We start from the raw sequence: 16,497 nt of genomic DNA on the forward strand, positions 1-16,497 counted from the left end.
CCAATCATCTCATCCTCTGTCGTCCCCTTCATCTCCCACCTTCAATCTTTCCCAGAATCAGGGTCTTTTCCAATGAGTCAGCTCTTTGCATCAGGTGGCCAAAATACTGGGGCTTCAACTTCAGCATCAGTCCTTCCAATGAATGTTCAGGATTGACTGACTTTAGGATTGATTGGTTTGATCTCTTTGCAGTCCAAGGGACTTTCAAGAGTCTTCTCCAACATCACAGTTCAAAAGAATCAATTCTTCGGTGCACACCCTTCTTTATGTCCACTCTCATATCCGTACACACATGGATGAATAAATGAAGAATACATAGTAATTCAGAGCTCAGATCCGAGATTCAATCTGTATAGTATTCGCATCACTTACACGGTGTACAACTTTGGATAAACTACTTGACCTAAGCTTCAGCCTTCACATTCTTTTAAACTGGAGGCCATAAAGATTCCTACTTGTACTTGTAAAGTTCAAAAGAAGTATCTACCATGTATTTATTAGTAAAAGGCCTGACACATAAAAAGGGCATCATAACTTGCTGGCTAAGGAGAGAATTTATCCAATGATCACAATAACAAAATTAGAGTACAGCAGGAGGGCCACGAAGCTTGTGGTAATCAAACATCCGTGACACTGCATCCATCTTCTAAAAAATTAGTTTCATAGCTGTCATTTTGGGGAATTCTTTCCTCTCCTCTGGATCAGATTCTAGACAGGAGTCATAGCTACGATACATATTTTAGTATAAATGAGTTTCAGAACCAGAGTCCCAAGCTATAGATCTAGTCTCAGGCCTAGGACGTTGTATACAGCTCAACCGTCATACTTCACATTGACATCTGTTTTTGCATTTAATCATTTGTGTGTTTGTATAATAAAAGTTTTTACTCCACTTTTGGGTACAGTTTCCTGAGAAAATATTGGTCTTTTCAGGACATATCATTGATTTGCGGTGACAAGAAAAAATACTCTAAATCAGGGCTGTCTCAGAAAACTCAGGAGTTCTGCTTACCGTAAACTGAGTTTGGTGGATAGACAGCAGAAAAAGGAAACCGTTCTCATTGTTTCTACAGTGTTACAGGCTTCACCTGGATTCCTGCAACATAACCTGCTCATACATTCCAGTCTATCTATATTGAAAGAAGCAAAGCAAAACAGCAACGGTGTTCCCGCTCAGTGGTGGGAACGATGTTTTCTATTCTGTGCAACCTTCTACCTGCTGGGCCCTGAAAAAAATGAAACTCCTGAAATAAACAGAAGACACAGGGAACTCAGCTCAGGGCTCTGTGATGACCTAGAGGGATGGGATGAGGAGAGGGGAAGCAGGTGTGTGAGAGTCCAAGAGGGAGGGGATATATGAATACATAAAAGCCTCTTGATGAAAGTGAAAGAGGAGAGTGAAAAAGTTGGCTTAAAGCTCAACATTCAGAAAATGAAGATCATGGCATCTGGTCCCATCACTTCATGGGAAATAGATGGGGAAACAATGGAAACAGTGTCAGACCTTATTTTGGGGGGCTCCAAAATCACTGCAGATGGTGACTGCAGCCATGAAATTAAAAGACGCTTACTCTTTGGAAGAAACGTTATGACCAATCTAGATACCATATTCAAAAGCAGAGACATTTCATTGCCTACAAAGGTCCATCTAGTCAAGGCTATGGTTTTTCCAGTGGTCGTGTATGGATGTGAGAGTTGGACTGTGAAGAAGGCTGAACACTGGAGAATTGATGCTTTTGAACTGTGGTGTTGGAGAAGACTCTTGAGAGTCCCTTGGACTGCCAGGAGATCCAACCAGTCCATTCTGAAGGAGATCAGCCCTGGATATTCTTTGGAAGGACTGATGCTAAAGCTGAAACTCCAAAACTTTGGCCACCTCATGCTAAGAGTTGACTCATTGGTAAAGACTCTGATGCTGGGAGGGATTGGGGGCAGGAGGAGAAGAGGACGACAGAGGATGAGATGGCTGGATGGCATCACCAACTCGATGGACATGAGTCTGAGTGAACTCCGGGAGATGGTGATGGACAGGGAGGCCTGGCATGCTGCAATTCATGGGGTCGCAAAGAGTGGGACACGACTGAGCAACTGAACTGAACTGAACTGAACTGAACTGAGAGATGATTCACTTCATTGTACAGCAGAAACTGACACAACATTGTCAAGCAATTATGTTTGCTGTTGCTTAGCTGCTCACTTGTTTCCAAACTCTTTTGCAATCCCATGTACTGTGGTCCACCAGGCTCCTCTGTCCATGGTATGTTCCAGGCAAGAATACTGGAGCGGATTGCCATTTCCTTATCCAGGGGATCTTCCCGACCCAGGGATCAAGCCTGAGTCCCCTGCATTGGCAGGCAGATTCTGTACCACTGAGCCAGCTGGGAATTATACACCAATAAAAAAAAGAAGACAAGGCAGCTTTAGAGTCTGGAATGTTCCAAAGGGATAATTCCTGTGAGTAGGGAGACTACATCCACATCCAGAGAGGTGACAACCCACCTCTTCCTTTGCCAAAAGCATGCACTTCACCCAGGGGTTAGCAGACACCTCCTGTGCAGGGCCAGAGGGTAAGCACTGTAGATTTTGTGGGACAGAGTGCCCCATTGCCACTGCTCAGTCCGTCTGCATGATGTGAAGACAGCTCTCGACAGTTTGGAGAGGACTGAGAATGCCTGGGTTCCAATAAGACTTTACTTTCGAGCATCAATATTTGAACTCCATGTAGTTTTTCATGTCACGATGTACTAATCTTCTTTTAATTTTTCCCCCCAACATTTAAAAACGTAAAACCCATTCTTAGCTTGTAGACCTTACAAAAATAAGCAGTGGCTGCATCTGGCCGGTGGCTATATTCTGACTCCTGGCTTAAGATGAGACACATACACAAATACTTAACTTGCACCCACGGATTTCCTAATTGCTCTTTGAGTCTCCCAAATGTAGACACCAGGCCTGTCCCTAACTGGGTGATGGAAGTAGTGTCCTGCACGGCAGAGACCAAAGATTGGAACGCACAGACGAGGAAATTTCTAAAATTCCCTGAAAGAACAGTTTACACACACTTTACAGTTTGTCATGCAGCTGCACAAACAGGAAGCTTTTATCTGAAGCCCTCTGAGAAAGGGGCAGAGAAGCAGGCAGTGCAGTGACTGTAACCCTTGATTATAAATCTACAGCAATTACAGTTTAGAAAGTCCAAAGCAAAGCTGTAACACTAATCTGTAGCTCAGCCAGGGACAGCATCCCCACTTTTAGCTCTAAATGTGTAGCTGGCAGCCAAGACACGACATCGTTGGTAGACACATCCCTCATCGAGAAATCCCCACGAATTCAGCAGCAGATCACTGGAGACAATGGAAAAGGTTGAGCAAGCAAATGTCAATACTATGCACAGTATGGGCTCGTACCCCTGTCCACCGTCCAATCTCCATTTGTGTCTCCACTGCCGCACTGGTTGAATACCGTCTTCCCGGTTATATCCACCTCGGACATGTGACCTTACTTGGAAATAGCATCTTTTCAGATGTAATAGATTATGATGCCTTAACAGTGGATGATCAGGCTTCCCTGGTGGCTCAGACAGTAAAGAATCCACCTGCCAATGCAGGAGACCAGGGTTCGATCCCTGGGTCAAGAAGATCCCCTGGAGAAAGAAATGACAACCCACTCCAGTATTCTTGCCTGGAGAATCCGATGGACAGAGGAGCCTGGTGGGTTCCAGTCCATGGGGTCACAGTCAGACACAACTGCGCACGCCCGCACACTGGATGACTGTGGCCTAGATCCAAAGACGGGCATCTTTATTAGAAGACAGAGACGCACACAGGGATGAAAGCAGCCTGGTGCGACACAGTTGCAAACCAAGGACTGCCAAGGGTGGCCAGCCACCTTGCCAGGAGAGAAGCATGTACCTGATTTCCCATCAAGGCCTCCAGAGGGAGGTCCTGCCTACACCTTGATTTCAGATTTGTAGCTGTAAGAACTGTGAGAGTATATATTTCTGTGGTTGGAAGCTAACCGGTTTGTGGTCATTTGTTAACGGAAGCTGGAGGAAACAAACACAGCCACCTATTAGTACTGTGCATCTCAAGATACCTTGGAGTTTTATTTCTCTGAACACATGACTCGTGTCGAGTCCACGTTCAGAAGAGGCCTTTCCCGCCTTCTTCATTTGATCACTCACATCCAGACCCTCTAGAATCAGCTTGGGGACTTCCCTGGTGGTCCAGTGGCTAAGACTCTGTGCTTCCAATGCAGGGGGCCTGGGTTCGATCCCTCATCAGGGAACTAGATCCCACATGCCACAGCTAAGACCCAGCGCAGCCAAGTAAATTTTTTTTTTTTTTTAAAGAATCAGCTCATTGTCACTTTCTCTGGGAAACACTGTCCTGCCAAAGTCCTGCCAAGAGATATCAGGGTCCCCTCCCTCGTGCCCAGATGCTAGTGATAAAACACACATTCACACTGAGGGTCTGGGGAAGTCCTGCTGGCTTACACATGACTTAACTTGGATTTTATGCTAACCAGAACGGCCTGCTTGTGATTATCAAATCTACATTGTACAAATGCTTTAATTATTAAAGAAAAGAGCACAGTGACCAGCAGTGAAGAATGCCCTTGTTAAAAAAGAAAGATGAAATGCCTTCCTTCCTAGTCAGCCAGTGCTCGTCCTCCTTCTAGGATAAGAGCCCCTTCCTAAGCACCAAGGCCACACTGACTCGCCGTGTGTGTACTGGAACAGTTTTCCTTTTGAAACCTTGAAGGAACGCATCCCTAACTTTAATGGTCTCATTTCTGACAAGACGTGGAACTGTGCCCAAAACCATGCTTCTCCCGGAGCAGTGCCTCAGGTTGTCTGAGAGGCTGTCATCCGGGCTATGGTCCTCAGTTTGGCTCAAATAAAACTCTTTTCTCTTCCTATTATGGATTGCTTATTGATTACTTTCATTGACAGTCGTCTAGCCGTATGACTAGGGTAGCATCTGCTTCACTTTTCAAATCATGAAAAGACATGATTTGCATATAATGGAACCCCCACTACGTCCTGATTCCTGTGAAGGAAAGTTCCATGTGCTTCCATCTTTACGCCCCAGCACTTAGGAGATGGTGCAGCCCCTGTCTCCAAGCAGGGCATGGTGAGCCACTTTGCAGGGGCCAGAGGGAATTCTATTTTGCTGTGTTTTATATTTCCCCAGCCTTGTCTCTGCCACTTACTGGCTGTTTGACCAGAGTCAAATGACTTCATTTCAGTTTTCTTCTCTGTGGGGAATAACACTAGCCCCTACCTTACACAGGACTTGTGAAGAGGAAACGTGTTTATGTATAAGCATTTAGGGGGGAAGCATCTGAGAAGCGCCAGTTACTATTCATACTCTCCCCTGGGGAAGCAATGCTGTCTGTCTCTGGACCCAGCAATGGCTTCCAGGCCCCCAAAGAAGCTACAGTTTCAAGACATGTAGAAGAAGCCCAGGAATAGAATTTAGGGTAGCAGACAGGGTCTTTTTTTACAAATTTGGACAAGACATGGTACTTCTTTGAGCCTTATTTTCACCTTTGTAATTACGGGGTTGGAAGGGGATTACAATGAATCCTTCCAACCCAAATCCAGGCTATTTAGGGACCTGTGAAGGCAACAGTGGACGTTCCCAGGCTATGCCAAACATTTCAGAGCGCAAGGAAAGCCATATAGATACTTAGGCGTGGGTAAGTCCGGTCACACTGACCAAATGTCAAGTCTCCTCTCTCAGAAGGAATTACATGAACTCCAAGTAAAAACAGTTTACTTAATACTGACAGGCAATTTGAATTTGCAGTTAACTTATCTTTACAGAATAAAAATAAAAGTAAAACTAAATCACCTTTTAACTTCAAAGTGCTGTTTCCCAAGCAGACTTTTTTTTTTTTAAAGCATGTGATCCATGAGTGAGAAGATAATAAAAGGGCCCATTGGTGGAAAACCAAGGCTCTCAGTAGACTAGATAATCTTTAAGTCCTTTCTGGCTCGAATGCTCACGGGATTACTGAAAATTTCTCCAAGGCAATCAACGATAGCAATTTATTTCGTATTTAATTTTACTCTGTGGCCTCACGGGGAGTATGTTGTGCTCTAAAATTTCAAGGAAAAAAAAAAAAAAACCAGAGGATCTAAATGAGGATTCTAAAGAGTAAAACAGGGGATTTTAAAAAGCTGGAAAAACCAGAACAAAAGGCAGAAATGAACTTAAGTTTTTAAACAACAACCAACCAAAAAGGTCAAATGACCTGGAATAGAAATGACAATGGCCCTGGGGATAATAACAGGTACTTCTGTTCCTCTGTACGTAAATAAAGTTACCAAGTATTCCCAGGAAAGGGATGGCTGCCATTACCTATCAATTTTAGGAATCGCTGTGGCCCAAGCTTCATGTGTGGTCAGGGTTTGGAAAATCAGCAACAAGTTTTCTATTTCCAGAATAACTCACTTGGTTGGATATTGTTCTCAATCAGTGACATCAGGATGCAAACCTCAGCCCCCAGGAGCAGGGCAGGTGGGAGGATGGGCAAGACAAGAGAGGCAAGTGGAGCGAAGTAGGACAACCTCCCCAGATCACAGGTGCTGGGGGGAGAGGATCAGCAACAACAACGCCTGCAGAAAGCACTTTGAAAACAAAGTGCTCAATGAATGAGTTTGCTCAGTTGGATCTTCTGATGAACCTGTACATGATGGGTTATTATCACGCTCCCCGTCTTACCACCCTGTGGAAAGAAACGCCAACCAGAGGAGAACAAGAAAGGCTGCTGATGCAGAGCGTGCTGTAGCCAGGGAGCCAGCCAGCCGTCACCTGCATCTGCAGGAGACGCAAAGGCAAGCAGAGACGTGGGGAAGCTTCAGAATGGAGAAAGGGTAGGTCTCACCTGTGCCCTGATGTGGGGAAAGGCAAACAGGTCACCTAAAATGGGAAGAAGCCCATGTGATGGGTCAGGGATGCATATTTGGCTTTTTCTGGTTGGTCCTGAGTTGGAAACGGAGACAGAAGTCCACAATGATGTCAGCTACTCATCAAGTCCTGCCATTCAGGGCTTGTCACAGGGCTGTTTTTCACTTCCTGGATTGTTACTATAGACAGTAGCCTGACGTCCTGTAGACTGACTTACAGCAGGCAGGCTTCTGGGCTGGTCATTATATATCAGTAGGTTGCTCTTCTGTACTGGCTGCAGGCTGTGGGTCAGTCGTAGTTTTATATATGGTCTGTGCATTGTTGCTCAGACGAGTCTGACTCTGCAACCTGATGGACTGTGCCTGTCAGGCTCCTCTGTCCATGGGATTCTCCAGGCAAGAATACCGGGGTGAGCTGCCATTTCCTTCTCCAGGGAATCTTCCCAACCCAGGGGTGGAACCCGAGTCTCCCACATTGCAGGCAGATTCCGTACCATCTGAGCCACCAGGGAAGCCCTGTGTATGGTCTAGCCATTGCTGATTTGTATATTCAGGGTCTCAGTCCTTAGATGTGAATCTGTATCAAATGAAATTGGTTCAAATGGTTACAACATCAACTCTCAAGGCCCTGGAAAGGGGCTGGGGGAGCCTTGCACATTGCATCCAATACATTAAGATGCCTAATGGAAACGATAGTTTTCACTGCGAAATGTCCATACAGCCTGCTAAAGCATCAACCATCTCTTCTAAAGAGTAAGATCATTAAGTTGCTTTTCCTATTTACTGATTTGCTCATAGACCGGGATTATCGAGTCAGAGGAAATGACTGAATCAGCAAATCCAATGATAAAGCCAAGTTTTCAAAACCCAGCAAAGAGTTCTCAAAGGGGTCTTCAGGAAAGAACTCTTGTAAATACTTCTTGCTGTAAAATCTGACCTTCATTCCTGCTAGGAACTGACCCCAGGGTGTCTGGCAGAACCAGAGCCTGAGTGGGGTGCAGCATGGGTCTGACCAGACTGGCAAAGACTGTGTCTTCAAGGCCACCAGCAGCAGTCCCAGTGCCCCTTTCTCTTTGCCTATGAAGGGGAACAGGACACCCCACCCTCTAACATGCCACTTTGATATACTGATTTTTTAGTAAAGTGACTTAAGAAACAGCAGGTGCAGGAAGGACACTCTGACCATCTCCTGCCCCCTGAAAGCAGGAGATAAATCTCCCATGTGAAAGGCACCCTCCCTGTACCAGGAGGCAGAGGGACAGCCCTATCACCAGGGATACAGAATCCAGGGCCAAGAGGCCTCTATAAGCAAACCTCAGTACTTCTTCACTAATTTGCTACCCCAAGCCCAGCACCCTCTCTTTGCCCCTTCAATTCCTTATAAATTTGTCACTTCACTGTCTAAGAACATAAAAGCTGCCTGCTTTGGTCACTTTGTTGAGTCTCTTCTCTTTGGGGCTCCCACATGTATGGAATTAAATTTGTGTTTCCTCTGTTCATCTATCTTTAAGTCAGTTTAATTATTAGACCAGCCAAGGAACCTGAGAAGGAAAGGTTTTCCTCCTAAGGATCACTCCTTAGGAGCTCAGCTATGCGTGCACCACTCATGATTAGAACTTGAGTGGACAGACAATAATAATCTGTGCTCCAAGAGCTTCTTATTAAGTGTCCATGAATCCCTATTGTTTCTGACTCTTAAGATTAGATGCTAAATGGCCACTGAATGAAGGGATACATCACTGAACAACTGCAAGGGGAAACAACGGAATTCTGTTCTCTCTGTTAATAGACACCTGACGGAGAGCATGACTCCAGCATGCTGCAGGATTCTGAGATTACATAAAAGCTGGCTTAAGCCGACTCCCCTGTGGCTTAATAGGTTGTTTTGCTACGGATGCACCCAAGAAAACACCCGTCCACCCTCCTCACTCCCACTGCGTCCATCTGGTACCATCCATCCAATCCCAAAGACCCCAGCTCGCATGCCACCTCTGCAGTCACACGTTCCCTGGTCGCATGGCCCGGGCATGACTCATCCACCCTTTGTCTCCATGAGGCGCTGTGTACAAATGTTAACAAACACCTCCACTGTGACACCAGAGCTCTTTTATGCAACGCTTACCTCTCTCGCTATATTTAAGTCTCTTTAAGGCAGGTCTGTGGCTTGTGTGTCTGTCTCCTTGGTGGGCAGTAAAGAAAAATCCACAGAGTCCAGGTGAGTCTGCACCTGTTACTTCATTTTGGGATGCTGAGATGTGGCTGGAAACCCCTGGCCCCGGCCAGCCCTGACGTTCTCCACCTTCAGTCATGTGGAAGGGAGGAGCCCCATTGTAACCACAGCCAAAATCCCCCCTGATCCTTACCGGTCAGCTTCCTGACCCCTAATTAGGCAAAACTACCCACCCCAGGCCTCACTCATTAGGGCTCTAACCAGTCACCCCATGAAAACCACACCTTTCTCTCTCTCTCCCGTTTCTCTCTCTCTCTGTCTCTCCTGTGAAGAACAAATGAGCACAGGTTTTGCCCAGTCTCTTCAATGATTATGTATTAATTTTTAATAAGAAAAGAAGACTGGCATTGATATGGCAGCAGGAAAAAAAAAAAAAAAAGCAGGATCACAAGCACAGTGAGAGGTTGGGATGTGAATTCTTCACCCACAGCCTCTTGGCCCTCAGAGGGTAAGGCGTTTCTGTGTTTAATCCGCAGTTGGTATCATGGAGGACCTCTGCCATGGATGGGTAAGAACATTCTACTCGGCAGGAAAAGGGCCCCCCGCAGGGAGGAGGGGGTGCTCCTCTCAGCAGTCTTGGCCTCGGCCTGGCTAAGGGAAACCCTTTGCTCTGACTTTAAACCTTCAAAGCGACTGCCTAATTGTTATTTGTCTTCCTAAGTAAACATTCCCTCAGAGAAAGATAACACTGATCAAAACCCTGAATATTTTTATTTGCAAGATATGTACACAGTTTTCATTATAAGTGAACAAACTGGCGCTCTGTTTTACACACCAAAGGAAACATACATTATGTAGAAAGCAAGGCTCCGATATTTCTGACAGGTTTGCCCTTAGGTCATGCCTTCTCCAGGCGCCCGCCTCCCCTCACCCAGCCTCTGACGGTCTCAGCCCCTCCGTTTGTTCTTTCTTTGCAAGGTCCAAGCACAAAATCATCAAAAAGTCTCCCAGCCCTGTATCCTGCAAGGTCTGGCAGGAAGAAAAAAAAAAGGAAAAGACTTGCTTATATGTTATATTTTCTGTCATAGTTAATGAGAACGATTTCAACTCACTTAGCTTTCCCGCTAGGCTGGACATAACTGGAATTCCCAGACCTGCAAAGTTTCTCGCCGACAGAACAAACTGTCCAAGGATATTGCGTGGTGTCAGATACTCACGTTTTCTGATCGGAGCCTCTTGGCTGGACACCCACCATCCCTGGGGTGAAGCATGTAATACAGTCGGACTTTGCTGGCATGTTTTCGACTCTGGGAAGGAAAAGCAGAAGCAGATACTATGAAAGAGAAGGCATTGAGAATCCTTGGACACATCGGCAGTGACTGCCAATGCCCAGAAGGAATTTCCTCAGAAAATGTGAAGGTCTATACCAAGGTCACAGTGAGAGGCCTTGCACCAAGGCCCCAGATGGAGAGGCCAGAACCAAGGTCATCTCTGAAACTGACTGAGCCCGGCTGTGAAAGTGTTAGTTGCTCAGTCACGTCCAGCTTTTTCTTTCCTTCTCCAGGGGATCTCCCCGACCCAGGGACCGAACTCAGGTCTCCTGCATTGCAGGCAGATTCTTTACCTTCTGAGCCATCAGGGAAGTCCATTTAACTGTTGCCAAAAGCCCCCCTGATCCTTATCTAGGTCAGCTCCCTGACCCCTAATTAGGCCCACCTAATTAGGCCCACCCTGGTACTCACCCTATAATGCTCTAACCCAACACCTAATGCCATCCTTCAACAGGAATTTTCTTTGTCTTCAGGCGATAAACATTGGCTACTAATTCATGCAAAGTGTCGACTCTCCCTAGTCCGTCAGGAGGTCAGCCCGCTGTGCTCACAGCGCCTTCATCCTCAGCCCCCTACTCTTGATAATTACTCCCTTCTGAAATTCTCTGTGTCTGGAAATTCTTTTCCAACCCACGTTTGGACTGCCACGACAGAAAATACTGGAGCACGCTCATGTGGGTCCCTTGGGATGACGTGTCAGATAGGTGAAGTGACTTGCCCAACGTCATCAAGACAATGTAATTTCAGGATTAAAAAGCAGTTAGGGAAGAAAGGTGCAACCACTGGGATCTTTTAGCCTGGAGTGAATCCTGTTCAACTGTCTGCAAAGGTAAGAATAGGTCAGCAGAGGGAATGGTACAAGGATCAGCTAGGAAGAAGAGCCCAGTTCCCTACCTTAGTGAAAGTGAAAGTGAAGCCATTCAGTTGTGTCTGACTCTTAGCGACCCCGTCCTGCCCTAAATAGCTGGGGACCACACTGCCGTGGGAGCTGGACGTGCACACAGCATCTCTAACTGAAGCTTGATTAGAGCCAAGCTACATGCATGGAGCCAGATGCCACTGAACCAGTCAAGCCCCACCACCTGCAGATCAGCAGGACTCCGAACTTCTATCTGTCCTGACTGCCCCATGCCTAGTGTGGAGAAACTGATTTCTTGTTACTTCCATCTTTCCTGTCTTCCTTTGCTGAACTGATAGCCCATCTGAACTCCCCTCACCTCTAAAGAACACTGAAGTTCTAACTTTCAAGCTGCTACCTGAGGCAGGATGGTGGACTGAAAAACACCCATAAAAGAGTCAGAAATTCAGAATCCCAGTTCAGGCTCGACCACTTTCTTCCTGTGTGATATCGCACAAGTCATGACATGGAATGAGTCATTTACTCTAATCTGATTATAGTCAAAGCTAGTCTCAAGCTTCCCTGGTGGCTCAGCAGTGAAGAACCACCTGCCAATGCAGGAGACACAGGTTCAATTCCTGGATCGGGAAAGATCCCCTGGAGGAGGGAATGGCAATCCAGTCCAGTAGTCTTGCCTGGAGAATCCCATGGACAGAGGAGCCTGCCAGGTCCACAGAGTCACAAAAGAGTCGGTCACGACTTGGTAACTAAACCACCCAAACAAGTCTCACATTCTCCGTGTACAAAATGAGTGCAATAATATTTATTAGGGTTTCCAGGAGAACCAAATGAGACATTATATAGGAGAGTCTGTTTCTCAATGCGGATTGCACCAATCCTGACTTTGAGCTCTATGTGGTCTCTGTAAGGTGAATTCTTGAATCCATTGCTGCCTGATTCCAAGTCCCCCAGCCCCTACCTTTACTCAGAGATTATTTCCTTCTTTTCCAATGACTTGGTTCCACGTGTCATTCTTTACAATTGGGTTCTAGCCTGATTGATGGGTTGCCTTCCTGGATTAGCCACAAAGGGGAAGTGATTTCAGGGAATACACAGCAAGTTGCATCTTGTTCACAGGACATCGTGTAACTCCTTCCTGTCTGGTTTGCCTCATTTATCACTTCTTTCATTCCTTCACTGTGCCTCAAGCAAGAAGACCACGCCTCCAAACACCTGCTGGACACTTCTAAGGTCTTTAAATGCATTTAAAAGTGCTAACCGGTCCATCCTAAAGCAAATCAGTCCTGGGTGTTCATTGGAAGGACTGATGTTGAAGCTGAAACTCCAATACTTTGGCCAACTGATGCAAAGGGGCTGACTCATTTGGAAAAAAAAAAAAAACCTGATGCTGGGAAAGATTGAGGGCAGGAGGAGAAGGGGATGACAGTGGATGAGATGGTTGGATGGCATCACCAATTCAATGGACATGGGTTTGAGTGATCTCCAGGAGTTGGTGATGGACAGGGAGGCCTGGCGTGCTGCAGTTCATGGGGTCGCAAAGAGTCAGACACGACTGAGCGACTGAACTGAACTGATTTGCAATATGAAAATTATTAGAGACATTTAAAAAAAGTACTAAAGTGTGATTTTCGAAATATATCCGAAGCCCTTTCTAGGTTGAATTTTAAGTTTTAATCAAAGGTTATCTGGAGTCTTGTCTGCTTGGAAGACTGGAAGGATAGAGAAATGGAACCCCATATGAATATGTGTCCGATGATTTCAACATCACTGCTTAGCTTCTGTGAGCTCTTGAGAATGTTGCCATGCAAACAAGCACGTTTCATTTCGCAGGTAAATATGCCGATGTCTAAAATGTGTACAGCTATTCTACAGGGCTGTGGGGGTTTTGGAGGTAAGGGGTAGTGGAAATATTAGGAACACTGCCACAATTCAAAAAAAAAAAATTTAAATAAGACGTCAAAATCTCCAGGACATTGAATGTTGCCACAGAATCTGGGCTGCTGTAAAGCACACACAGGCAGGTAATTGGTGAAAAGACAAAGTGATAACAGTGTGAGCTCGAATGGGGCTGAAGTAGGTTTTCAATTTTGCTTTTGTTACCATAGAAGAACTTCTTATCACAGTCCCTGCAGCATCAGTCTACCCAGGGAACAAAATCATGGCAAAATTGGAAATCTCATAAAGCAGCTTGTTTTGTGGTAAGGTTTTTTTTATTCTTTCCTAAAATATAACATTTCTTTCAGAAAGGCTATTTCCAGCAAAGACAGAGTTCACCGGGTTATTTACTTGCAGTTTGACAAAACAAGTAAAAAAAAAAAGAAAAGAAAAAAAGAGCAGCTCTGCTGTGATTAGTGATGATGAGCAATATTGGGTCAGAACCTTCTTCCTGATAGTGTCCACTGAAGGCTTGTTTTTCTCCTTTGGCTTCCCAGTCTCCAGGCTGGCTGGAAGGACTGCCTTGACCTAGTGTCTAGGTGGAAAGAAACAGAGCCTTGGCAAACACCACCTGATCCTGGATTGATGGGGGATAGGATCTAGTACTGGCTCATCACTCAGCTGCATCCCTTTTGCCTGGTCCTCTCTTTTCCTCCTGTTGCTTTTCCCAGGCCACTTGGCCTGGAGCCAACACCTCCCTATGCTGACTTCAGGGGGAAAGCCAAAACCCCAAAGACAGTCCACTCCACAGTGAGAGGAGCATGGGACTGCCCTCCCAGCTGGTCTGACTCAGACCCAAAGCCACAAATGATGTTGGTCAACAAAGGGAAGGAGGCTCCCAGTTGAACGTTCCTGGAGCCCTGCTCTCCCCCAGAGCTCTGCCAGCAGCTCCTCTCTTTCTTCCTGCCACGTTCACCTCTTCACCCAGACAGGACACGGAGTCACCTACTGCATCACCCTCCAAGTGACTTCTCTTAATTACCCTCCTCTCAATTTCCCTTAACTCTCTGAAGCTGCATCAAATTTGGCATAGAAATCTCACCCCATTCCATTTATTCCCAAAATGAAACCTTTCCTACAGAAAGTTAAAATTGCATTTGAGCAAAGATGTTCATCACAGCATTATCTAAATAGGAACAAAATAATAAACTGGAAGACAGCTACACTTTCAACAATAGGAGACGGGTTCAAGCAGCCATGGAATGCCCTTATGTTCAGTTGCAAATGGAAAAAAAATGCTTTCTACATAATGAATATTGGATAGAAAATGCAAAGCTCAAAATTGCTCATATACGATGATGACAATTAAATAAAAATTCGTAAGTATAGCAAGAAGAGATGAGGGGAGAAAAATACAGTTTTTTAGGGTAAGAGTCTAGATGGTTTCTCTTTTTAATTTTTATAACAAATTCATCTTTAACAAAAAATAATAACTTCAAGCCTTTGTAATTCCTCCTTAAGTCTACTTTATACTAATTATAATTAGTAAAAAGCATCACTGATCTGGAGTGCATTTAACATATATTGATATAACTGATCACTTTTCCATTTACCCTTATCAACATTCAAAATGCACACTGTTTTCACTGTAATTCTTGGTAATTAGATGAGCATACTTAACCGAAGAGCAGGACATGCTCCTTCAGAATTGAAAACCTGATTTTGGTCCATTGAATTCTTTGGTAAATATGTATACTTTTCACCATGTGGTCATTTTAGCTTTCTGTGTATGAACGGAGATTATGGGATGGTAAATGCTGTCCAGACAACCAAACCAAGAAGACTTGAAAAAACACTACCCCTCAAACTGCCTTAGGTCATTTCAAAGATCCATTAATACCTAAAACTAACACTGTTTTTAAGAGTTTAAAAAGCCCAACTGTCAGCCAAAAGGAACTTAAAAGAGAAAAAATATACCTTACTAACATGTTAAATGTATATATTACAGAGTTTCAGGAGGGAAAAGGACCATTAATTTCAGGGGGAAAAAACATGAAAAAGAAATTATACTCTCTTTCAGTTGCACTGAGAGTCAATCCCAGGTTCTTTCTTGCATTAATATTTGCATTTTAAGTAAAAGTCATTATTTTCATTCAAACCACATCAACTTTAAGCTTCCCAGATAGGCCAGAAATGACCAAACCTTTCGTTTTAATTAAAGCCCTTCCCCCGTTGCTGGGCATTGTGTGGGGGCAGACCTATCTGGAGACTATTTTCTTTGGCTGAAACAATCTCTTGGCATGCTAAGGAACAGTCTAAAGTGGGAATTCAGGCCAGCCTTCTCTTTGCAGGGATGAAGAGCAAGACCAACCTCTGTTTCAGATGTATTGCTGTGAAAGGAGAGAGTGAAACACAGAAGCAGAACAGCTCTGTGCTTCACCTAAAAAGCCACCTTCCACGATCACACGCGTTCCTTAAAAAATTCTCAACTCACATTTGCTTCCAACAAGGCTACTGATTTCTGCTCTCATAAAATGTGGCGATAACAAAGCAACTTGGTATTTGCATAATGTTCCCAACAGCCTTCAAAGTCCTTTCACATTTATCCTCTCATTTTATCCTCGGATCACAGTTGTGAGGCTGGCAGGAGATGTGTTGTTTCAAATAAGCTTTAAGATCCATTGCTGATTTCCCACTTAAATCTTCACCATCTTATTTCATCATAGATATCTAATTATACCTCCTTCCAGAAACCAGCTAACATAAGCCAAGGACTATAAGGAAAAACGAAAACCTGGAACAGACTGATCATTATAGAAGAGTGATTCTCACAAGCCACCAATTTATTTCTACTCATTCTAGCGTGAAGAGGGGCCGATTAGGGCAGAAATAAAACACAGCAAAGGTTTCACTTCCTGGTTGCCCAAGAATGTCTGTCTAGCTGATATGGGATGGAGGCTCCATCTCTCGGGAAGGAGAGGCTGCCCTGGCAGATCCCCCCTTAACACTCTAAGGTTGAGGGCCCAGGGCGGAGCCCCACAAACATTGGGGGGCAACTTCAGTAGGAAGTCAAGGTTAAATGCAGATGAACCAAGAGGAAACACCAAGTGTCAGAGATTCTCTCTGATGAATGGGGCTCTTTCCTGGATTGGTGTATCTTGATTGGTTGGATATAGAAACCTAGAGTAGAAGACAGACCAACTGGAAACCTAGGAAGAGAAGACTGGCTCTCTAGAGAAAGCCTTTCACGGCACAGAGAAGGAAGATATAAAACTCCTCTACCCAAGTCCCCAGATACCAAGTCTCCTACCCAGGCTGCTGGGCTCCTGAAATGGCCTGTCTTCAT

The 16,497-nt window shown here is 45.0% G+C and overlaps 1 protein-coding gene across 11 annotated transcripts in view; it reads right to left on the bottom strand.

The window, feature by feature from the left end:
• ZMAT4 (zinc finger matrin-type 4) overlaps positions 1 to 16,497 on the bottom strand; it is a 377,855-nt gene that overhangs the window by 232,236 nt on the left and 129,122 nt on the right. For all 11 annotated transcript variants that reach the window (XM_086379836.1, XM_086379828.1, XM_086379827.1 and 8 more), the window contains one exon: positions 10,304 to 10,393. In XM_086379836.1, coding sequence (XP_086235962.1) covers positions 10,304 to 10,393 — 90 coding nt within the window. The remainder of the gene's footprint in view (positions 1 to 10,303; positions 10,394 to 16,497) is intronic.

This window comes from Bos grunniens, chromosome 27, assembly GCF_055505025.1.
Source record: "Bos grunniens cultivar Pamir isolate PY7600 chromosome 27, Bosgru_T2T1.0, whole genome shotgun sequence".
Lineage (NCBI taxonomy): Eukaryota > Metazoa > Chordata > Mammalia > Artiodactyla > Bovidae > Bos > Bos grunniens.